This window comes from Coturnix japonica, chromosome 1, assembly GCF_001577835.2.
Source record: "Coturnix japonica isolate 7356 chromosome 1, Coturnix japonica 2.1, whole genome shotgun sequence".
Taxonomy (NCBI): domain Eukaryota; kingdom Metazoa; phylum Chordata; class Aves; order Galliformes; family Phasianidae; genus Coturnix; species Coturnix japonica.
Window position 1 is genome coordinate 152,075,042 of NC_029516.1, and position 25,492 is coordinate 152,100,533.

The 25,492-nt window shown below is 42.1% G+C and overlaps 1 protein-coding gene across 1 annotated transcript in view; it reads left to right on the forward strand.

Moving 5' to 3' along the window:
- Positions 1 to 4,965: 4,965 nt before the first annotated feature.
- FAM124A (family with sequence similarity 124 member A) overlaps positions 4,966 to 25,492 on the forward strand; it is a 34,067-nt gene continuing 13,540 nt past the window's right edge. Inside the window, exons 1-2 of the mRNA XM_015851857.2 lie at positions 4,966 to 5,129; positions 14,924 to 14,955. Of these exons, the coding sequence (XP_015707343.1) occupies positions 5,056 to 5,129; positions 14,924 to 14,955 (106 nt within the window). The 5' untranslated portion in view covers positions 4,966 to 5,055. The remainder of the gene's footprint in view (positions 5,130 to 14,923; positions 14,956 to 25,492) is intronic.

Here is a 25,492-nt window from a genome sequence, read left to right on the forward strand (position 1 = left end):
CTTTCATTCCTTGCCAGTTTTTAACAGAAGCTGACATTTGTATCAAGCAGGATTTATCTTTCCCACCTGCCTCTCCCCACACTGATCACTTCAGATGACGCCTTTGAAGCAAGATGTTCTTGCCTCACAATGCTTCACTGGACATCACTGTGTCCTAATGCTTTTAGCACAGGTAGAGGCATCATGTATACAAGATTACTGCACACGTGAGCAAAAGGATATTTTAACATTTCTTCTCTCATTACAACAGTAAAAGGAATGGTTATAGACTCAGCCTAATGAGGGTAGGGAATGGAAGTCCAGCAAGCCTCAGCCAGTGGACAACGGATCTCCTGCAGCATCAGCCAGTGTAAAAGAGACTTTATAATTTCTCTCTGCATCCATAAATATGTTTTTGTTTATAGATGTCAGAATTGGAAACAGACACAAATATCTTCTAGGAAAATATGCTTAAGTTTTATTTCTGTGATCTACTCTGTGATGTTTACTGTAGCTTAGATTATGCATTAAACAGTCACTCCTGATGTTTACTTGATAGACCAGTTAGTAAATCCCATAACTACTGATTAAAGAGTTTTAATAAAAAAATTAAACTCAATAAGCCCACCTGATTATCCATCTTAAGATTAAAATCTTAAGTCACAGGTAACTCGAAACTGGATTCTTTAAAATGTGGTAAAGCAATTCAGAAATAAAATCTCCCTTGGAGATCCAACAATGTTTTAAACATAACTGCCTTCCAGAATAAAATGTTTTACTGTCAGGACCAGATGCAATAGAAGAAAAAAAGAAACCCCAAAGATCATTTTTCCCTTCAGAAGTGTCTACACATAAAAGCTGCTATAATATTTATTACTGCTGCCATAGGGGCTCGGTCCTCGCTCTTTGAACACCAGTGGGTACAAAAGTGGTGCTTCAAAGTAAATGTTTCCTCTGCCTTGTAAAACATGTTATATCATGAAAAACTTTGTTCAGTGGAAGTCGTCATGGTTACCAGCATAGGAGTGCTTTTGTCAGTATTATGATCATTCCTAGTAGGGTAGTGACACTGAATATATGTGAAAAGCTCTAGATGCTCCCTAGAAGCCACAGCTACCTCAGAAAACTGACACAAGGTCTGGTGTCTGCTGGACTGTGAAGATGCACTCTCTCTTGTGGGGCAAAAAAGCAGAGGTGTAGTGTAGCATATATGGTCCCTGACAGCTCCTGTTCCTGCTTTGAGCTTGATGCTTCTTTTCAGGATCTGGTGACCAGAAAAAGGGGAGTTCAGCTGCATGATCTGACCTCCACATCCTTTCACAGAGCTGTAGCAGGTAGCTGGTCCTTGAGCCTAGGGAAGGCAAACCCACTGATTTAATCTACAGGGAAGATCCGTCTGAATGGGATGACGTGCAACATGAGAGCAGCAGGAATGTCTTCAGGTCCAGACTCCATCTGGTTGCTTACACAGTGATGGGTGCATTTCTGCTCCCCTTGTATTCTACTCTCATAGAGCCCCAGGCTTTGGGGTGATACAGAAAAGGACTTCAAATACTCAAGTTCTTATAGCAGTTGCTACTGAGTGCAAGAAGTTTCCAATAAAAAAGTAATGCACTAGAATTCGAGTTAAAAAAGAACCATTTGCTAATAAAATGCATATTTTCTGTGCTTACTGTGAACTTTGGTAGGAGTGTGCATACTAGGGTTTTCAAATGAAAATTAAAGTAGTGGGAGCTGGGAACCAAATTCCCTTAAACTGCACTGAAAACCCTTGCTGGTGCTTTGAAGAAACAACTTTTTATTGCACAGTTGTATTTTACCTTAAAACTGTAGAATTTTAGGAGGTTGGGTGTTTGGCTTGAGACCTACCGCAAATGAACCTGACCTCACCATAACCCTTAAAAAGCCCTAAGAACCCAATAGCCAATGTGAGAAACTGCCACAAATATTTTGGCTCCATTTACCAGTCTGAAAGTCAGGCTTCTGGGGCTGACCTAGCACGAAGACAGAGCCACAAGCCAAGTTGTAACTCCCCTCCTCTCTCCAGAATTGCTATCGTCTTTATCTTTTTATAATCCACAACCCAGCACCTTAAGTCCAGTGCTGAATGTTAACAAAGTCTTGACCCGCAGGGTGCTTATTTCTTCTGGGATCACTGTTCACTGATCACTGATCACCTTTTCTACAAAGGCAAGATCCTGTAGACTGAGAAGTTCCTCTCTGTAGCACCTGGATGGGATGGAAAGTGCCAGGAGTGGAGTCCAGAACCCTGTATTAGGATCAAGATTCAGCCTACAGACTGAGACAAGTGAATGGGGAAAACATGGGTATAGTCCACTTGGAAAAAATTTAGTCAGGAATGAAATATCCCACCCTTTAGTATTCTGCCTTTATCAGCAGTCCAGAATCTTCTAAGCAAGGTGTCTTTTCTTGCTTTCAAAAACTATAAGGACTCTATAATTTATGGTATAATGCCAAAAGGAACTGCAGTGCCATCTGACCCTTTTCTTCTGGAACATCACACAGAAAAAGGGAGAAAGACAGAATACTGTATGAAAAGAACCAAATCGAGGACATTTCTTCCCAGCAGAGTGCCTCTGCATCAGAATTTAAATTACATGAGATGGGATATATGTTTTTTTTTCTCTCTCTATCCTACAGTAAAGTTCTGTCACTGTATAGAAGGAAATGAAAGGTAGAGACTAGAGATAACCCACATGATACCCTAATCAGTAGGACATCCATATTCATGTGAATACAGTGTAACCACCTCTTTTTTGCTTACTCTTCTCTGGGCTAGAGAACCAGTTGCACCATACAGCATGCACTCCATCCTCCCAGCTCCCACAGGACAGATGATAGCCCAGCAGGCAGAGAGTAGAAAAGAGATTGAAATCTGAATCCAGGTGTGGATCCATCAAGGAAATCGATGCTTTGCCTCCTCTTCTGTTTTAGCATGCGTATGAACTGATATGGTTCAGCTTTCAGCTTTCCATTCTGCCTTTATCTGGCTGCAGTCAGCCCTGTCCTGTACCCTGCTCTCAGTTGCTCAGATCAGTGCATGAGCAATGAAGACGAATTTTGCACATCCTCAGTGTCACTTTGATTTCAACAGGAGGTTTTACTTTTTTGGTTTCTTTAAAGGCTTCTGCTGATATTTTGTGAGCACTGCTACTAAGTTACTTTAATGAAAGGCTTTAACCCAGGAATACTTTTATTATTCTTATCTTATTTGCCTTATCTTTAAACCAATATCACAGCCACGTAAGTACAAGAAAGTCATTAAAAATTAACCTCTCTTTTCACCAGACCATATGGAGGACCTAATGTGAAACACTGCTAACACAGAAAAGCTAATGAAAGGCTAAGACTTAACACCTCATTCATTAAAATCTCTGAAATGCTTGGAATTCGATGCAGAAAAGTCTCCTTTCCACCACAGTTATGTCAGAGACAGAATAAAACACAGTTAAATGAGGCAAGTGTATAAATAAGAGAGCCTGGAGTTTGCGGTAGTTTTACTTACTATCTTAATTATATATTTCCTTAGAACGATTCTTTTTTCCCTTTCTGAGACAGATGGGATAAATTAATCTTAAATGCAGCATAAAATCTATTCCAGATCCTCTCATAAGCCAGTGCTTAAACATTGCTAACTAGAATAATAAAAGTCAGAGATGGAAAAGATCTATTAGCTGACCACCTAAAATTTAATGTACAGAAATGTATCCATTTAACTAAACCTATTTCTAAATATTTAAGGAGGTTTGGTTACATCTTAAATCAGTTCAACAGTGGCTACAGTCAATTTATTTCACTTTGAAATCATGCTTAAGAGTGAGTGGAACTGACCTGCTTTTAAATGCCACTGCATTAACTAAATAAATGTACACGTGTAGTCTAAGTGACAGCAAAGTCTGTCCAGCCCTGGTAATAGAGAATAATATTAATGCTTCCCAAACACGACCTCTGGGGGCTCAGGATCCTCCATCACTTTTGCAATTATTGAAGAATAAATATTTAGCTATTCCCAAAATAGAGGCTCAAGCTGGGAATCAAGATGCTCTGGAGTTTTGCATCAGTTTTGCCAGTCTCTTTCCTTGGATGAATCATTTATCTACACACAATATCTGAAAACTTACCAATGCCTTTTGCCTGAAAACGATGATTCAACAAGTTGAAAGCACAGCATTTCGGTTCCAGTCCTAAAAGAAATTGTATGCATTTCATTTTATGTATGTGAGCAAATTGGTTTAGATGGAAGGCCACCCGTCTTGAAGGACGGAGTTGAGTATGTTCTGAAGGACAGCACAGTTGTGTATGAGTACTTTATACAGCATGTTGTCCAAGTAACTTGCCTGGGAAAAGACAGAATATTCTAATCAAAGGGGCTTATTCTATACCTAAAACCTGATATTTATTGCAAAATTAACATGAAATCCTTCATATAAACTGAAGAATAACTTTCAGTGCTTTCAAAATAACATGCATGCAAATCAAACCAGATACTCAAAACAACACAAGTACCAACTTTCCTATACAACACTACATTTTATTTTCTAATTACTGATGAATGGTAGAGATTGAAAGTGTCCCTCTGAACACTAGGAGCCCTTCTGTGCTGTGCAATGATGGAGCACTGGCACAGGCTGCCCAGTGATGTGGGGTCTCCTCCTTGGGGATCTCCTAGAGCCACCTGGATACGTCCCTGGGCTCCCTGCTCTGGGTGTCCCTGCTGGGGCAGGGGCTGGAGCCTGGTAGCCTTTCCTACACCACACTCTCTTCACAGGATGCACTCAGAGTACTGGTTTAGCGCAGCATCACTTTCTCACCATTACTGCTGCTCAGCCAACCTCCCCGACTGTCTCCACATGCAGTTCCAAAGAGATCACACCTAAGACGGCTACCAAGCTCCCTGTAGTAGAAGTGAGCCACTACATAAGCCACGGCGGCACCCAGCGGGGAGGTCGGGCTGAGGGCCGGGGCGGGCCGGGGCGGGCCGGTGCCGGGAGCTACCGCCTCCCACAGACAGCGGCGGAGCTACGACGGGTATGGAGCGAGCCGGGAGCCGGCAGCATGCAGCAACAGCAGCAGAAGCAGCCCCGAGGCGGCGAGGAGGACTGCGGGGATTCGGGAGCCGAGACGGGAGGGTGAGAGCGGGGACGAGCCGGGGCTGCAGTGCCTTCTCATGGAGGGGGCTGCACTTGTTGGCCGGCCGGGGGAAGGGCTTTGTGTGCCGGTACGCGGTGGCCGAGCCCCGCTCGCTGAGGGCCGCAGGATGCTTTGGGGAGCGGGGAGGGCTCCTCATTCGGGTGATGGGGGAAAGGTCCCCTCAATATACGCGTGGGGAGGAGGATAGTGCCAGGCTGTGGCCTCAGGCTTTCGGCTGAATCCTCATAGCAAGAGCCATCCCTCCGTCCCAGGACAGCGTGCCCTCTGGGGGAGTGACACCGGACAAAGCCAGCTCCTGGGGGATGGACCGCTACGGAGGAGCTTAGATTTGTGGGTGCTCCTAAGCCAGGCTGCTGTTTTCACGGTACTCACCATACCGACCCTATAAAGTGCTGTAAACTTTGCAGGTAGCTGTCCAACCTGCAAGTGTCCCGTTAGTCAGGGAGAACGGCTGTTTTACCTGGATCCGTGGCCCAGCAGCTAGAGGTTCTCAGCTGGTGAGCTGGGTGACTTCTGAGATCCTGGAGCTGCACGGATCGCCCTTGGGATACTCATACAGCTCCCACTTCTACAGGACAGCAGGAAGATCTCTGCAGCCATCCCACATGGTGCTGCTGGCTCACCTTGTTGGGAACAGCAGTGAGACTGTGACTATTCTCTGGCTCCCTTAACACTGCTCTTTTCTAGGTCTATTCCTTCTAGCTGTATTCTCCCAGTTCCTTGCCTGGGCTATCCTCACCCTATTGCATAGGGATAAGGGTGTACATACACACTGGTGCTTCCCTTTGTGTAAGGTCATAGAATTATAGAATATACCAACTCAGAAGGGACTCATAAGGATCACAGAGGCCAGGATGACTTCCTATTCCTATTGACTTTCACCCTTATTGCTACTGTAGCATCACATGCTGAAATCCAGGGAGAAAGACAGTATCTTGATCTCAGACTGATGCTGGTAATAGCACTCACTGGGATACGTGGTGCTGGTGGCACATGAGACTGAGAGCATAACAAGGCTGTAAAGCTGATGGTTGCAGAGTGGTATCAGGTGCTCAGCACCCAAACTGAACCAGCAACATTGCAATTAATAAAGAAAGAAGTAGACAGGAAATATGGCAGTCTCTTCCATTTACCTAGCTTTATCTAGCTATTCATTCAAATATGTGTTCTTTAATTCTTCTGTGGTTGGAGAAGTGAAGTACTTTCTCCATCACCTCACATAGTTGTGGTGTTGCAGACACACCTGGCAGCGAAGGTTTTTACGTATTTTATGAGCTTAAGAACAAAAATCCACACCTTTTTAGTTCTTGGGACAACAATTCTGTTCATGTTTGGGGAATATGCATAAAAAGGAAAACAAAATAATCATGACTGGTTCAAAGCTCAAAGCATCCTTGATGGGCCAAGTCACTCTTGGTTTACTGAGCCTTTACACTGCAGTGAGCAGCGTGGCAGCAGTTTATGCCTGGTGCTGGTGACATGTTGAAGCTGATGATTTTATGAACCATCCCTGTCACTGGCTTGACACTCAGAGCTCAACACAAAGGTGTCTGAGAAACTTTAACATGGGTATATGGCAATTAATAGCTGCAGTGCATTGCAAAGGTGTTCATTCTGAAAAGCAATAGGTCCCTGCGCTTCTATTCTTAATTTTAGTTGCGTTTAGCAGCTATTCTGGTCTGAGAAACACTTTGCACATGTCCCTTTCACAGTGTTTGTGTTTCATTTTTCTCATCAAACTAACTGCTCCCAGCACTTGCCTTTCCGCCTTTCCACACAATCTGCTTTTTCTTTGTCTCGGTCCCACCATAGATATTACTGAATGGAGCTGTTTTCCTTTTTCTCTAATGACTCCAAGGTTAAAAATGAAGTTAACTATTTTGATGTTCAGCCACAGTCCTGTGGAAGTATAAAGAGAGAGAGGTCAAAGTGCTTCAGTGAGAGGTTTACATCGAGTGTTCCCTTTCTGTCACTGAACAATAGCAAGCAATGGCTGCAGCGAAGCCAGACACTGCCATCTCATAAACTGTACGTATTGTTGTGTGAGCCTGTACCATAGAAGCTGTGTATAAAAACAAGCCAGTCTCATACATCAAGCACTCCCTATGTCTCGTAAGGTTTTGTTGTGGCTTCCTCCTACAGGAAAGCTCACTTACAGTTTTAAGCCTTCATTTTCCTAATCCGCTGGAAAATATCTCCCTCTTACTGCATTTGCCTCAGTAAACAGGGTTGCGAAGAGGTCGCAGAACAAAATAGTGTATTTTAAGTGACTGAATCCAATCAGAATGGATTGAGCTGTTGTTGTCAAGTACCTAAATAAAGTGAGTAGAACATGTAAGCCAATTAGTTTATATTGGCTGTTTATTAATGAGATTTGAAAGTGTTTGACCACCCCTGATCTGTCATATGTACTAAGCGTACCTTACTGGGAGCTGTATTTTCGAGCTTTCTAGTAAAAATACTTATTTCATTTACTGAAACCTTGTAGAACAGAAGTGTGGCAGATGAAGAATTTTCTGCTATTGTAATTTTTGCAGTGGTTTTGTACTCCTGAGACCTGAAATATTAGGAAGAAGAAAAAGGTCTTTTGAGAGGGAAGGTGTTCTGATTAGAAAGCAAAGAGAAGGGAAAACAACTGGAAAAGTTTGAAGGGAGGGGAAATCTTAATATTTAAAGAACTTATAAATTATAAAGAAAAGCAAAATTAAAAAGGCGGAAAATTCATATTAAGCTGCTTAAAATTAGCTGCAGAAAAGTACATTGTTCAGTCTTCTTGATTTTAGAGGTTGAAATTTTTTGTTCTCCAGATTTTTGTGTTTGGTTGTTGTTTTTCTTAAACAGGAGGAGAGCCAGCTCTTTGAAAGGGTAGATAATGGGACAAGGGGAGTGGTTTTAAGTTGAAGGAGGGAACATTTAGGTTGCATATCAAGGGGAAGAGTGGTGAGGTGCTGGAACAGCTGCCCAGGGAGGTTGTGGATGCCCTGTCCTTGGAGGTGTTCAAGGCCTGGTTGGATGGGGCCCTGGGCAGCCTGGTCTACTAATAAGTGTGGATGTTGGCAGCCCTGCCTGTGGTGGTGGGGCTTCGAGATTCATGATCCTTGAGGTCCCTTCAGACCCAAGCCATTCTATGATTCTATGATTTGTTAGGTCCGGTTAGCTGTCTTTAGGAATTGCTTCAACTTCTCCCTGCTCTATATGTATATGCCCTAATTGAGCGTAATGCTTCTGTGAGATCAACGACATCAAGACATCTTGGGGTTTGAGCCATTCTTTGTGTTTTCTTCTGTGTCTGTCTTCCCTAAATTAATTGCTGTGGAGGCTGTCCTAACTTCTTGGGTGTGCTATATGTGTTCCTTGCTTTTCCCTGTGGCTCTCCCTGTTTGCACGTGTGACCCTAGATCAGTCACAAACTCTCTGAGCCTCTTTTTACTTATCTGTTAAGCAGATTAAGAAAAAAAAAAAAAATCTTTTTTTTTTTTTCATTTCTTTCTTTCTTTTTTGGTTGCAATTCTGTAAGCTTCGTGAGACTCTAAAATGGCAAAGACAGTTGTTAATATCAGACAGGACAGTACAAAAAAGAGTGTGCATATCACTTGAAAATATTAACAGTATCTTAGTCCATGTGTGTCTTTGGTGAGAATGTTCTACTTACATTATCAAATGAATAGATGAACTGTTTGTTTGCTGAGGAGGAGCTGCTGTTTATATGCCTGTGTCAGATGGTTCTAACTTAAAGGTTTTCAGTACTTAAGTCTTTGTCATCTGTATGGGAGTCCTTCAGTATGACATGTCAGTTTTCTGTCACAGATTTCATCCATGTGTGAGAAACTCACAGGATATAAACCACTGCTGCTAAAGCCTGTTTTAAAAACTGTTTTTTTTTGTTTTTTGTTTGTTTTTTTTTTAACCTTGGGGGCTTGTTTTTTGGTTTTTGTTTTTTTGCCCCCTGAAAATATCACTTGCTGTATATCCATCACTCTGGATATGTCAAGCTGTACAATTTGTCTCATTTGACATTCAAACAATGTAAAGTTGAGTGTTTTGTCACAAGTGGGGCTGAAACACCATTTCTGATCAGATTTAAGTTGAGTAAAACTATTTTGTTGAAGCTATGGGTAGGCAGACTTGATGGTGTATTGCACTGGGGCTGGGCACTGAAAACAATATCAAAACAGATATGGATATAAATCACATTCTGCTGGCCAGGAGAGTCATAGTGATGCTCACAATGGCTAAGCTGCAGTGTGAGATTCCTCTCAACTAACTGTGGTTAAGAGGAACAGAACCCCAAGAAGATGACTCTGTCCACCCACTCTGCCTCATCAGGTGCATTTTGAAAGGTTAGAAGCAATAATTCATCCTGATATTTTTTTACTGACAGAGTGGTGAGATGCTGGAAGAGGTTGCCCAGAATGGCTGCGAGTGCCCCATCCCTGGAGTGTTTCAGGCCAGAGTGGATGGGGCCCTGGGCAATTTGATCTAGCACTTGATCTAGGAGCTGGCAGCCCTGCCTCTGTGAAAGGGCTTGGAATTTGAAGATCCTTCAGGTGCCTTCCAACTCAAGCCATTCTATGGTTCTATGATTCTGTGATATGCTGATAACAACAGTGATGATGATGACGATGATGACGATGATGATGATGATTATGATGTCTCTCACATGGGGCCTCAAACATAGATCTTGAAAATAAGCTCCTGAGTATGAGCTGAGCTGTGGGAATCCATCCTCTGACTTCATTGCTCTACTGGGAATCCAGAGCAAGGTGTTTTGCAATGAGTTGCTCTCAGTTATTTCACTGCAGTCAGCTTGATTACACAAGTAGAAGTACAATGAAGGTAATGGGTTTGTGTTGGATTGATATTAGTGAAAGAAATTGCAATCTGACCCATAAGAATTTGGTGAGAAGAAACCCAAGACAGACTACAAACCTAAATCTGACTCACACATTGTGCTTTAACTGCTATAAAATCCTTCTGGATGCCCTGTGGAGCAATTTCTGGGGGAGGAAAGGCAAAGAAGCTGTTAAATACAGCTCTTAAATGGAACAGTGAAATTTAAAACAACTGTAGGTAGGGAAGGCAGGGAAAAAACGTGACTACAGCAGGCACCATACCATCAACTGTAGGCAAGCTAAGGATGTAGACAACGGAGGAGCTGGTAAACTTTACAGGGTGGTGTTTTTTGTTGTTGTTCTATTTTGTTGCTGTTGTTGTTTTGTCTGGAGATTTAGGAGTCTTGGCAATGGAGACCTTGAGCAAAGCATGGTGTTAAAATAACTGGAGCCCAGGGAGATGGTGGAGTCTCCTTCTCTGAAGATAGTCAAGACCCAACTGGATGCCTACCTGTGTGACATGGTGTAGGGAACCTGCTTTGGCAGGGCAGTTGGACTCGATGATCTCTAGAGGTCCCTTCCAACCCCTACAATTCTGTGATCTTTTTAAAATAATTGGAGAGGTATGTTCATCATGGATCCAGGGAACTACAGGCCTGTCAGGCTGACCTTGGTACCAGGGAAAGTTATGGAACAAATCATCTTGGGTGAGATCACATGGCATGTGTGTGGCATCCAGGGGATCAGGCCCAGCCAGCACAGGTTCATGAAAGGCAGGTCGTGCTTGACCAACCTTATTTCCTTCTATGACTGAGTGACCAGACTGGTAGATGAGGGAAAGGCAGTTGATATAGTCAGCAAAGCCTTTGACATGGTCTCTCACAATATTCTCCTGAGGAAACTGGCTGCCCATGGCCTGGACAGGTATACCCTTCTCTGGGTAAGGAACTGGCTAGAGGGCTGTGCCCAATGGGTAGTGCTTAATGGAGTTAAGTCCAGCTGGTGACCCGTTACAAGTGTTGTCCCCCAGGGGTCAATACTGGGGCCCGACTTGTTTAATATCTTCACTGATGACCTAGACGAGGGGACTGAGTGTACCCTCAGTAAGTTTGCAGATGACAAATTTGCCTAAGGGTAGGGAGGCCCTTCAGAGGGATCCGGAAAGGCTGGATCACTGGGCTGAGGTGTGTGGGATGAAGTTCAAAAAGGCCAAGTGCTGGGTCCTGCACTTTGGCCACAATAACCCCCTGCAGTGCTATAGGCTTGGGGCAGAGTGGCTGGATGACTGTGAAGAAGAAAGGGACCTGGGGTGTTGGCTGATGCTCGGCTGAACATGAGAAGGAGCAGTGAGGTAATCATCCCCCTGTACTCAGCCTTGGTGAGGCTGCACCTCGAGTATTGTGTGCAGTTTCAGGCCCCTCACCACAGGAAAGACACTGAGGCCCTGGAACATGTCCAGAGAAAGGCAATGAAAATGGTGAGTGGTCTGAAGCACAAGTCTTATGAGGAGCGGCTCAGGGAGCTGGGATTGCTTAGTGTGGAGAAGAGGAGGTCAGGGGAGACCTCAATGCACTCTACAACTTCCTGAAGAGAGTTTATGATGTGGAGGGGCTTGGCCTCTTCTCACAGGCAAGAAACAGGACCCAAGGAAATGGCCACAAGTTGTACCAGAAGAGGTTTGAAGTAGACATAAGAAAAAGCTTTTTCTCTCAGAGAGTGGTCAGGCACCGGAATGGCTGCCCAGGGAGGTGGTGGAGTTGCCATCCCTGGCAGTGTTCAAGGGGCGTCTGCATGAGAAGCTACGAGATGTGGTTTAGTGGCTTGTGGTAGCAATGATAATGGGAGGACAGTTGGACTAGATGATCTTGTAGGTCCTTTCCAACCTTGTGATTCTGTGATTCTATGATTCTGTGATCTTACACAGCAAAATGCCTTGCGGAGATGTTGCTTGGCTCAAAAACTCTACTTCTAGCTACACCAGTACCTTAATCAATATGTGAATGTGTTCCTGAGTACTGGGGCAGGGTTGTCTGTCTGTACTGCTGGATGTTTTAGATGGCAGATGGCATTAATTTAGATGAGACCATCTTGTTCTCCTGTGTGATTTCTGGATATGTTTTACCATGTTGACATGAGCCAGGGGCCATTGGTAGAAGACTGCTTACTAGGGTGGATGTCATGAGGCTTTAGTGGTACAGCTGCAGACTTACACAGCAGTTGGCCTTGATCCCACTCAGTTCTTCTGAGCACATCTGTTTATTAGCATCGATGTTGCCACTGTTGCCCTGATGATGTCTTTCTGTGATGCAGAGACATAACACAGCAGCTCTTCTTCCCTAAATAAATGGGCTTACAGTGTTTTTATATATTACACTCAGAAACCTCAGGTTGTGCTAGCAGCTACTGATATTCAGTGTCTCTTTCCCCTTCCTTGGTGTACTAAGGCTTTGTATTAATAGTCATCAATGAATAATGCAGGCTAACCTCGGAGGCCTGCTTAGGATCTCTAGTGCTTGAGATGGTCTTACGCTCCCTGATAATACACACTCCTGATCCTTCGGCAGCTCTGGTGGGAACCTTGGTCCCACATTTATCTCAAGCTTCTGCATTCTTACTTTAATGCCTCTTGACATGTTCACAGCTCCTCTTTGCTTCTGGGCCAGCCACTGTGCATAGATTCTTTGCTCTCCTTTTCAGTACCTCCTACTGTTTCAATGTCCTTTTTGATTATTTTCTCCTCATTATGTGCTTGTAAAAGTAACAGTCATCCATTTGTTTGATTTCTGTCCTGAATGTCTCTTTCCTTTTATCTGAACTGTAATATCTATCAGTAGCACAGAGAAAATAGCTGGTTGCAGGACCGTGTAATTGTCTGGGAACCTCTGGGCAATATGGCTCCAGTCTTTCACCATTAAAGCTAGAGCATTACTCCAGGGTTATCCTAACAGGAGAATTTCTTTAAAGGGAACTGGTAGGAGCCAGGACTCAGGATGGTTAGAACAGGGATGGAAAGGATGGGAAGGGCCAAAATTGCTTTGTGTCCAGAGAGTCCACGTGACTCAGGAGTTGTTTATTTCTGTAGTCTATTTAGAATTCATTATCCTACACAAATGACTATAAGAAAAGAAATAAATTCTATTTTATAAGTCATTCAACTGTTACACATCGTGAATCTGAGTGGTTTGTGCTAATGTGCTGAAAATATGAAGGATTTTACTCACTGTCATTTTTTCTCTTAAGGACAAAAGATTCAAGACAAAATAAATTCTGGGGAAAAAAGGAGTCAGAGTGAGGACAAAAGGCGACTTGTGTTGGTCCTGAGAGCACAAAGAGAGACTCGTATTCATGCTGCTACTTTTTAGGCATGTAGCTGAGGGTCCTTCAGTATCTTTTCCATACAACATTAAGGGAAAAACACACTTCAGATGTCTCATTATTGACCATAGGCAGAGCTAAGGGAGAGTACAGCCCTTATTTTGGCATGTGAGGTTGACATAAGCCTTTGTGCTTAATTATCTTTTTTAATTTTTTTTTTTAATTCCACCTATATCAGTAATGCAACAAGCACAAATTAAATATTAGCTTGAACCATATTAGAATTACAGAAGGGCCCCAATACAGTTCTAAAGCCTATTAAAATGCATCTGTGCAATTAGTCTCTGAGCACACTGTTGTCTCCTCCCTTCACACTCCCCATCTTTTTATTTTTCCTCTTGTCTCATTTTTCATGGCCTGTCTGCATGCAGAATGCCAGCTCCTTGTTTCGGGACTCATTAATTCTCCATGCCCGATAATGTGCCTGCAGCACTATAAAATAACAGTGTGAAGTAACAGAAAGCTGCTTCTACTTGCAGTAAGCAAAAGATGAAGCATTGTTTTCTCCTCCCTGAAATACAAGCAATGCAGATTCATATGGAATTAGCTACGAACTACAGAACATGGATACATGCAGGGACAGCCCCAGGCTGTTTTCAAACAGAAGTGCAGATTAAATGAATCCTTGCTTGGGACAGTGGGAGGCAGATGTATGGATATTGCTTGTCTCTGGGCTTGTGATGAGGGCCGTGTTACAGCTTTAACACCTTCCCAAATATGCATGGTGCCAAATGATACCCACATGATTCGATACTGAAAATTCCCTGCAGCTTTATGCCCCATACAGCACCAGACCCTGCAATTGTCTTATCCCCTCAGAAGCTGAAAAAAGAGCATCTCCCTGTCTGCCCTTGCCATTTCTACATCCTCCTTTTCCCAGCTGTACAAGGGTCCTGGGGGAAGTGTGGTTGAGAGGTAACATTTTATTTGTGAAGGACTGGAGGAAATGTCTTTAAACTAAAAGAAGGGTGATTTAGCTTAGATGTTTGGAATAAATTTTTTACTCAATTCAATGAGACACTGGCACAGCTGCCCAGAGAAGCTGTGGATGTCCCACCCCTTGGGGCCCTCAAGGCCAGGTTAAATGGGGCCCAGGACAGCCTGTGCTGGTGGCTGACAGCCCTGCCCATAGCTGAGTGTTGGAATTAGATGATCTTTAAGAACCCTTCCAACATAAGCCTACATAATCTTCAAAAATTACATCACAGTAGCTTAAGAAGAAAGATGAGGAATAGAGTCAAAATCAGGTAGACTTCTGTTCCTAACCTGTGGCTGAAGCAGCCTGTTTATTTCCTCAGAGGGCCTTCTAAGCTTTATCTTTATGCCTAAAGTGTAGTAGGATGATTTGCCACTTCCATTCCTAACAAAACCTCAGTGCTTTACACAAATATTTTCAAAACTGACACATAATACCTGTTTTTTTGAGGCCATGTTCAAATCTTGTTCCAGTTGTTATTACCTTAGTGAAAAACAAAACCAGAACCAAATGGTCTCTAAACTAATTTAATGTGCAAGGTGAATTAAATTTGGTACATCTTTAATGATGTCTTTTATTTGTCTTGCAGGTCTGAGTACAGCCGCATGTCCTCTACCAGCAGTGAGTATAAGTTTCAGATTCTTTTTTAATGAAATCTCAGCTTCTTATTTTCCTGATTGCTACTATTTATAAACATCAGCTTCATGTTGTGATGGAGTTTGTATTGACACAGTGAGGCCCCCATTCCTGCTCTTCTTGGATCTGTGTCTACAGTCAGCATATAAATTAAGCTGATTGGATGCTCATGACCAAAATACAAGCCATGTGTAAAATCATAAATATCAGAGGTGATATGATTGCAAAGCAAAATGAGAACAAAATCTGTAAATTTGGCCAATTTAAATGGGTCCTGCAGCCAAATGAATCTGTACTGCTGAATGACATTACAGCTGGGGGATGTAGAAGTAACTGAATGCTTATTGCAAGCTGATGCCAAGGAAGCACTTGAAAACAAATCCTAATATGCTTTTCTTTGATTTCAAAGGCAATAGATACTCTAGTGAGTGTCACAATCTTTCTGGGTGTTTAGGATAATTGAATTACAGCTTATCTTAGTATCTGGATTATTTTTCTTTCTTTTTTCACCAAAGCAAAATGGCATTGTGAAAGAAATTTCAAGTGGCACTTTTTCAGTTCTCTATCTTCCCACTCAAACTATTTTCTTAATTGTAGGACGTACTGTACCTCACACTTGCATACACTGCAAGATGATACCTGTCACCCTGGTACACATATAGACAACAAGTAACCAAATCAAGAATCCAGAGATGACTAATTGCATTTTATAATCTGGATCTTTATGCACCATGGAAATCAGAAGAGAAGAAAGCCATCAGTTTGATTTTTTTGTTCACACGTTCTGGCTGAAGCACGAAGAGGTTTGTTTTCCATCTCCCATCATCTTCAATGGAGGGCTTTTATTGGTGTCAGCAAGCGCTGGATCAGATGGTGTTCGTAATGTCTGGCTCCTGAGCTGATGTGACTAGCAGGGAGCTTGCTGTCTTTTCCCCATCTGCTCTGTGTGTGTGCATACATCTGAGAAAAATAATTCAATACAGCTTTTTTCCTAAATTTTGTTGTTTAAATACATTTTTGGCTTCCCACTGGAAGACAGAATTCTTGAAATGACTGAGAGGCAAAATCCAATCAAACAAATGTTTCTTTTTTGTTATTTTTTGGATTTGCCTGGTTACCCCAGGTGTGTGCCCTTCACCCCCAATCACAGCCTGGGCTGATCATTTGGGGCTGCCTCGTAAGCATGTTTATTTGGCAATTACATTCAGAACACAAAGCATGAGAAAGTAAATTATTTCTCATCAGGTTTTGTCCCTTACCACTTCGGTGTGGCTGCTATGTATTTTACAAAGAAAGGTAATGCTAATTTTCTAATTGTTCATTTTTATTAAGTTAGCTGCTTGCACGTGTGATATTTAGTTGTATGGAAGCTACAGTTTGCCACGCTGAATGCAGTTACTTTGATGTCTTGCTGACCGAGGCTGTCCAGAATATGTGAGGAATACAGTTACATTTCATCACTGGTGATTTGTCAGTGCAAGGATGTTCATCATTCCAGTATGGACACAAAAGTTCAGGAGACAGGGCTGTCTCTTTCTTTTCCTTTTCCGCTTCCAAAGCAAATTATATTGTTAGGACTCCACAAGTAGCAGTATTTAACTTTGCATTTTGTGGTGTTTGTGTGGTCGCTTTAGTCAGACAGTGAGAGAGAAACAGTAACATTGATGTAAAAGGGGTTTAGCAAAATACAAGTGCTTTTGTGTTGGAGGCTGGAAGACAGTGAGTGCATAATGTATTTGAAGATGACATCACTAGGAAGCATATATTTAAAAACCACACTGTGATTTAACCATTTTAACTTAAGCAGGGGAAAGACTGATTTATGAAATGGCTTTTCTTGTAATACAGGACCAGTTTAATTCACGATGCCATCAGAACCTTAGGTAATACCAAATAAGCTATAAAATTAAAAAGCGAAGAGTCTCTATTATCTAGCTGCTTCATTTGAATGTTCCTGTTCTAATGAAGTGGATCTTATCTGAGCCAAGAGCATTACAGGTTCATTTGGTGTTGCACAGGTCTTATTCTCTGGAGCCAACAGGATCTGATTTCAGCATTTAATAAATGGATTATTCTCTTTTATGAAGTTCTGGATAAACTCCTCGGTACAAAGGTTTTATACAGACATGCCCACGGAAAGGGTAGGAAAGCTCTGGCAGATGAATTAACCATAGATGCCTACAATGCTCCTTGCAAGGACAGCAGCTGAACAAATCAGTGCTGAGGCCCATGGGAATGCTGGAGCTCTGGGAGGAGTCTCCCCCACGTCAGAAGTGAATCTCTTGGGCTGCTTTGTGGCAATGGAAGAAGCAGTCTGTACAGGCATTAATTTTATGTAGTTTTCCACAGGCAGTTATAGTGAGAGGCATTCACCAGTTTAAAGGCTTCTCTGGTGTGCTACGTAGCCCTTTGGTCTTGGGCAGCATCTCAGTTCTTTTGTTCTTTGCCGTTGTGTTCCAGCTTTGGGTAACCAAAGAATGCTCTTCACCGCAGCGTTTGTCTATCATTGGTGTGTTTTGTATAGCAGTTACTTTAGGACAGAATGCCGAAGTTTGCAGAGTGCATCTGTGTTAATTTCTCTAGGAAAATGGGCCACTCATTGCCCGTGCTGCTCTGACTGTTGCTGTGGTGACTGTGGGCCTTTTCCCCTTACTATTTATTGAGCAGAGTAAATAGTCCAAGAAAACCTTCCTGCTAGATGCTAGGTTGTGAGGCATTATGGCTTTGAAAGGTTCAGCAGTGTGATTTCATGGAAGGTAAGTGCTAAATTAATTCTAACATTCTTCTCCTTTTCTGTATTAAATGTGTATAACCCTCTTTTTCCTTTGTTCTTTAACAGGAGGCGTACTTCATCTCAATAGGATGTTTTGCTCATTGCTGTGTTCTTCATTAATCTAGCAAATGCAATAAGCTTTTCTTTTGCTCATATTTTCAATTACCTTTTCAATTACAGTTTTCAGTTACCATTAGGGATCCCTAATCATATATGAGAGGCAATTAGATGCTTTACAAACAAAGAAGGGACTTTTACCCGAAGTGCATAATAAAGAAATATAAAGGCCATTGGCAACTTATGGATGCAGGTAGTTGGAATCCCAAAGACATAGTTAATTAGCATTGGTCAGCACTGTAATTACTTTTAGCTTGCTTTGATCTGTACTTTTCAGGGATGACTTTCAAGCAGGAAGAAGGCTTGGATGGAGCCTTCTTACCTGCTCCTCTGTGCAGTCTTAGGGAGCCTGCTTCGGCAGGGGAGTTGGACTTGATGATCTCTAGAGGTCCCTTCCAACCCCTACAATTCTGTGATTCTGTGATTCTGTGTTAATGGAGCTTCAGAAAGACTCAAACCGGAAGTAGGCATTTTGAAGAAAGAGTTTTGTGATTTGTAACTTTAAGTATTCCACACCTAGACAAATCTGGGAGACAATTTAACCAGGGTGTCTTAGAAATAACTGTCAAAGGAGGTGGTATTTTTTACACCACAGATGTTATTCGGCTGGACAATCAGTAAGGGAACTAATTGGATACACTTTGCGCTGTTTCAGCTGAGTCATAAATGAAACACAAACTAGCCCTGTGGGAAATGAAACAAACTTGTAGCAGATTGTAAAGCATTTGAGATACAAAACTATGTAGCAACACAGTGCTTCATGTCGTGTGAGGTAAGAGAGTCTTGTCCTCACCTGCTTTGCCATTGGAAAGCTGGTAATTCACCTTCCTCTGCTCCCTTGCCTTTTGCTTAGCAGCTAGGAAGTAATTCAGTGTTTCTGATGTAGTTTAGGATGGTTTGTGAGCTGGACTATTATTATTTCTTTCCATGGTTCATTATTAGAACCCATGGTTCTAGTAATTAAGCATAAGATCATTTATTTTAGCAGATTTACGAATATGTGGGTTACCAAAAAGAAGCATGTTACTTCTTTTGTAAAGTTTACCTTTACCTAATTTTCTGTTTGCATTCCATTCCTATGCTAGTATAAATTCAGATATCAGTTTTGGGATTGAGTCAGTGTTTTCTAAGCTTCACCTGTATCAGCTCACCAGGGCTGTGTTTGCATTATTTTCTCTATTAGTAGCAAGAGTCCTCATCTGCACAATTGCAGCCTTCTGTGTGGGGTAGAAGTGGTGATGTTTCCGCTATTCAGAAGTGCATTGAAATAGGCTGCCTTACTTGGACAGCAGATTTTAATCCCTTAATGACAATTGCCTGAGAATATTTGCCAGTTCCGATACTTCTTCCTTCTCCTGTTCTGCCTTCACATTATTGGTTTAAAATATTACAGGGCCATTACAGAGTGGGTAACATTCTCCTTTTGTCACTCCTTCTGCTTTTTTTTACCTCTTGCTTATTGCGCTGGATCTGGTTATAGGGAACAAGTGGTCTCGAGCATTACAGAAAAAGCAGTTTATGAAAAGAGCCTTGAAACCTCATGTTGGTGCATGTGCCATTAATTCATCCAATAAATCATATCCAAATCTGTGCTTTTTCCTTCAGACTTATTCCCAGACACCAAATGACAGTTAGGGTAAGTTAATGGCATGCAATCAAGTCACAGTTTCCAAAAAGCAAAAAGACATGGTTGCCCAAAAAGTAGTGCTGTCCTGAATTTGAGGTAAGTTGTTGTGGTTTCCCCAGGCTGTATTACCATACCTCACTGACTCAGTGCTCTACCAGGCTTCTTTCATTTTGAGCAGCAATACCTTGATCCCTGTGGTGAGGTGGCTGCCCCCAGGATTAACATCAGCAGTGACAATTTAGTATTTGCATGTGCTTACATCCTGAGGACCTGGCAAGAACTTCTCGGGTACAGATGTCATCTATCAGAGCATGAGAAGTCACTATGAGGCCACCTGTCCTCTCCATGCCCGGAGCTTCCCAGGGCACAATTTTTATACCATTTTCATCCCATATGCTTATAACAATATGCTACCTCTTTTCTTTGCTCCTTCTATTTCTCTCTCTTTTTCTCTGCCTCCCATGCCTTCTGTATCTTGGTTACCACTGAAAAATCTGACTCTTCTATCTCTGTTTGTATTCTTACTCTGTAAGCATTGTCAGAAGGAAATGTAAGGGAGAAAAAGTACCCCAAAATGGGGGGGGGTGGGGAGGGGGGAAGTATAATACCCAGCCAAAGGATGAGGTCCTTTATACAGGAGAGGAATGTCAGTGTCCTCAGAAGTTCTTTCATTTCTAATTCTTAAAATTTTTAACTCTTAAAAATTTTTATCACCTTTATTACTCTATTACCCCTTACTCTATTATCCCTCTATTACTCTAGGGATTGAGGGTTCACATAATTCAAAATAGCACTTAGTAGAGCTTTGGACTAAAGACAGCAGCCTTCCTGGTTGCAGAGAGAACAGGAGCCACAGGAGTGTAAGGTCCTATAGCATTGTGCAGATTTATAGGTATCTTCTAACAATAGCATAAGAAGAAATGGCATCTCACTAGTCACGTCTCATTTCAGTATCTGGTTGCCTTCACTTAACTGTTCAAGCTAGTGAAAACTAGCCAGGGTTGAGCTACATTTGGACTTCTAAAAACCTGTCAGAAAGGTAAAAATTAGCACTGAAGTTGTGTGCCTTAAGCTCAATTAGTTGAAACCAGTTCTGTTCCAGACACAGCTGGACTGGGTGTATTTTCAATATACTTCTCCAACCAGTGCCATGTAATAAGTGTAAGGACATAACTGTATTACTTTACTGCAATATGAAGATACCATAGTATTATTTCCATGGAGAACTGAGATGATTTTACAATGGCTGGCAACAGGCTCTATTAAATATTAAGTGGACTTTCCAGTATCACGCTGTATTTCCAGAAGGTTTATAAAAAGAATGCAAATCAAATCATAGGGTAAAATTAAACTGGAAATAGGGCCCAAATTGTGTAGAGCTCTTAGGCTATAGCACATGCCAGTGTTGCAAATTCATCTGTTTTTTATAGTGGTGAAACCTGAAGTGGCAGCTCCTTGGGGAAATACAGGGAGTAGCTTCTGTGTGTATTGCCTGGCCTGTATCATGTTGCTGCCTGCTGTGGCTGTGTGAAGGCAGACAGTGTCTTACTACTACGTGCCACGTGGCAGTAGTCAGCTGTGTGAAACGTTGGTGTGACTGCTCGTCATCCTGCAATGAAAGAGAAAGGGCTTGAATACAAGCTAAAAAGTGTGACATAGAGTCACAGAAAGCTGATGTCAGAAAGTGTCATTGGAGATGGTCTGGTCCAAGCCAGTTGCTGAGAGCAAGACCAGTTAGAGCAAGTTGTTTAGATTCAGAATATCCCCACAGCCTCTCTGGGCAACCTCTTCCATTGAAAGACTGCCCTCACGTATAAAGGAAAAAAAAGTAAATTGTTTTTGCTATGTTAAAACAGACTTTCCTGTATTTCATTTTGAGTCATCTACCCAGAGCAATATCAGCAGGCCAGCAACATCTTCAGTCCCTAGTTTGCTGTCTCCACTGCGTAATGATTAATAAACTTAATGGCACTCCTTCCTAGACCCACCAGCATCACAGCTTCATCCACAAACATCCATTTCTGTCTTAGAGGGGGTGCCATTGTAGCCTGGCCTGTATTAGGTATTGCATGGGGTCATCACTGCTGCTGTACCATTGCGCAGGAAGCATGATGGAGACGTTGATACAGAGCTAATGTTGCTATTTGCATGTTCACCTTTATAGAAGCTGAGGTTAGGGTGCTGCTTTTGTAGTTTAAATGTCCTACATATTGAGAATGGTCTTACTGCATGCATTTGGTTATTTAGTAACATAAGAATTAAGGGTGAAACATATGCCCTTAAAGGTATAATTAAAAGGACTGAGACACAGTTGTGTGTAAGGACATGCACAATTGTGGAACTGTGCTTGAAATCAAATCAGATTTTATTTTTACCTGTGAGATATGTGGTGTTAACCACAAGCCACATGTAAAAGCTGAAGTTCCTATTTAAATGTTGGAAAAACCCATGTTCTGGGTTAAGATCAGAGTTTCACTCTTTAGTATCATTTAGCCCACACCCAAATGTTTCCATGGTTAAATTACTTCCTGCTGGCTTAGTGGTAGCTTGAGTTTCAGTACTGGAGAAGTGTAAGCATACCCTACACTATTACTAGACCAGAGTTATCAGAACTCTACCTCTGTTGAAGCTTATATCACCATTGTGTATTATTTTCTTACCACATCCAGTCAGTTCTTTTTCCTGTCATATAGATACAGCAGATGAAAACTGGAGAAATTCTAAAGAAAAAAGATGGGTTATGAATGACAACCTGACTTTATTTCTAGTTCCTGTTTTAGGCACACGCAGCCATAGCCAAAACCACATAATCAAATCTTTCCTCTTTCTCTTTTCCAGATGTGATTCAGAAGCACAGGAAAGCTTTGATGAACACTGAGTTGTCAAGTAGTGCAGAGTTCTAGTAAAAAATTTACAGGAAAAATTTCAGAGAAAGTTGAATTTGATTATTAGGTGGTGTGGATTATATTTCTCTGTGTGGAAGTGTTATTCATTGCTGTCCCAGAAGGCCCCAAGGAGATAGACAGTAGTTTAGTGAGTCTTCCATTCAGAGCAATAACTTGCAGGAAGGATTTTCATGCTCCAAGTTCAGCCTGTACAGTGATGGAAAACGATCTGAAAATTGTCTAGATATCTGTCTGAACTGTTAAAGCCCAAAGAGAGAAGGTGAATAAGTAAATCTTTCCCATAATAACTAAGGAAAGCAAGTTCTCACTCAAAGGCACTGGTAGATAGAAAGGGAAAAGCCATCTGATTCATTGAGCCAAATGACAAAACACACATGAAAGATGAAGGAGGCAGTTTCTACTACAAGAACACCACAATGACAATGTCAGCAATTAATTTTCTCACTGTGTTGTTGCCTCATTTTCTTTTATTTGAACTCTTTTAAATAAATAAATAGAATTATTTTGCAGGTTCGGTGGGGATCTGTGGCATTCTCTAGTTGGTGTAGGCCACGTTCCACAGCAGTAGCTGTCAAATGCCTTCTTTATTTTTGTTAGTTTCTTGTTTCTGTTGATAAAAGTTTGGAAAAAAGCGAATGTACTTCTGCATGTAATTTCTTCAAGGTCCACAAACTTTTTACCAGGTTACTCCTGGCTGTCACTGTATGGGATCAAAAGAAACACTGCCCACAAGGCATGCTTTCTATTACTGCTTCCCTTTTTTTCCCCATCAGCTGGTCTGGCTGGGGTTGGTCTTTTGAATGGCACCCTCCTGTCAACTGAGAGGATCCTTACATTCAAAATGGTTTTTCAGTTGGAGAGTTTAAATGTCCTTTTGCTGTGAAGATGATGGTCTAGAGAGGCACTAATGTGGCAAATGATTGACCATGCCTCAGTCCTCAATCCCATGTTTTTATGAGATGCATCTCAAGTGTAGGTGCTTTGTCATGGCTCCTAGACAGGCTCCCCTGCCACCTACTAGCGATAACAAGCTGATTAAAAGAAGCCTTCCTGAAAATTAACATTGCTAGCCAGATCAGTTCTCTGACTGCCACTAGAAGACACAGTCCTGATTATTCTTGTCTGAGTCTTTCTTTCCAATCTGTTCAGCAAGCTGTTTCGACTTGCATCTAGATCTGACACATGGGAAGCAGTGGAAACACTTAGCTGGGAAAAGTAGGGGGAGCAGTGCCAGCAGTGAAGTCTTAAATTGTCTTAAGCCAATCATAAAATCACACTCTCAGTTAACTAGAGTACATTGTGTGAGGTATGGAGCTCACTGTTGGACCAAATTTGACAGCAGCTCAAGTGTACAGAATTTCTTGTTTTTCAAACTCCATGTTCTTCCTGTGCTATTATAAAAAAACATATTTTTGAGAATCCCAGCTTTATATAGGAGTTGGATTTTAAGAAAAGACAGTGCTTGCAGTCATTGGACATGCACAGTAGTGATTGCTGATTAAGCTTTTGCTGAATTACAGCACCTTACAACTCTGCCCAGGGGTCTGAAATGGATGCCAAAGATCAGCATCTGGGTTCTTAGCCAGTGCAATAATCCATATCTTTATTTAGGATAATGTTATCATCAGAAAGGACTTACATCTCTGTAAAGCTTGAACTGTCTAAGTTGGAAATACGGAGTCATCTAGAATGTTACTTTCAATCTCCATTTCAGTTTCAGACTCTCTTCCCTCCTCTGGCCCCTTCAAAAAGTAGGGCAACTCTTCATCAGTTCTACGTGCAGTATAAAATAATGATAACACAAAGTCATGTAATGGTTGAACATTAATAGTTAATGCACTTTTTCTGTAGTTCTCCACTGGACTTGAATGTAATATAGGCTACTATGTAAAGCTCCATGCTTTATCCTAATGATGCAGGCTCGTGCCAGCAGCATCACTAAGCTCACTTGGGCAGATCTTGTGAGCAGCAGCTCACTGTTACAACTGAGCTCCCCACAGAGGGATTTCTGATTGTTGTTTCTGAGAGATGCAGAATGACAGCTGCCTGCTGTTTTCCACAGATGGGTAATATTTTGTCAGTATTCAAACAAGAATTTTCTTCTGTGGTCTCATGTAATTAATCTCTATGAGGTGGAGCTGTTTGAGCCCCTAGATGGAGAAATGGAAGGAGACTGTGGCTACTGAGTGAAGACAGGTAATGAAGAAGCCAAATCGTGAGAATCTATTTTGTGGTTTGAACACACATGCAGTGCAAACTGGTCTGAGACTCTCAAGATAGCTTTTGAATTGTGGTGAACAGTGTGGGAGGGAAGAGGGGAAACAAAAATAGTTGGTTTCCAGGAGAATACCCCTGAATTCCTATAATAATATTCATGCTAATCTTCCCATCCTGGCTTATATAGCTTTTCAGTGAGCAGTTTTCAACTGTGAGCAACTGTTTTCAGAACAGTTGCAGTAGACTGTTCTGTGCGCTTTGCATGCACTGAACTAGAGATAACAACTGCAGAAGCTCAGCACCCCAAACATCTCTCTTCAGCTTGACTTTTCCTGAAGCAGTGGGTTTTGTCTGCAAACGCTGAAGTGATTTTTATTCATTCTGAGTGCACATAGCAAGGTGAGGATGTGAGCTGTACTGAGGAGGGGTGAGCATGGATTTGATGCCATTGAAGGTGAGAAGCTGGCATCTCTGACCAGAATGAAGGTTTTAGACCAGATTTGGGTTCACCACAGAGCATTCATGGACCTATCCATAAGTACAAAGAGCTGTTTTGCTTCAGGTATCACTGTTAGGTGAGTACAGGTTGGGCTGACAGGAAATACTGTTAGAAAAAATTGGTTAGAAGGTCCTGGCACCCTCACAATAAATAACAAGCATCATGAAGGGTGTGCAAGAGTGCACAGAGAGATGAATGGGAGTGAGATGGATTACACTCTACAACTTCCTGAAGGAAGGCTGTGATGAGGAGGAACCAAGGAAATGGCTGCAAGTTGTACCAGAGGAGGTTTAGATTAGATATAAGTAAAAGCTTTTTCTCTCAGAGAGTGGTCAGGCACTGGGATGGCTGCCCAGGGAGGTGGTAGAGTTGCTGTCCATGGC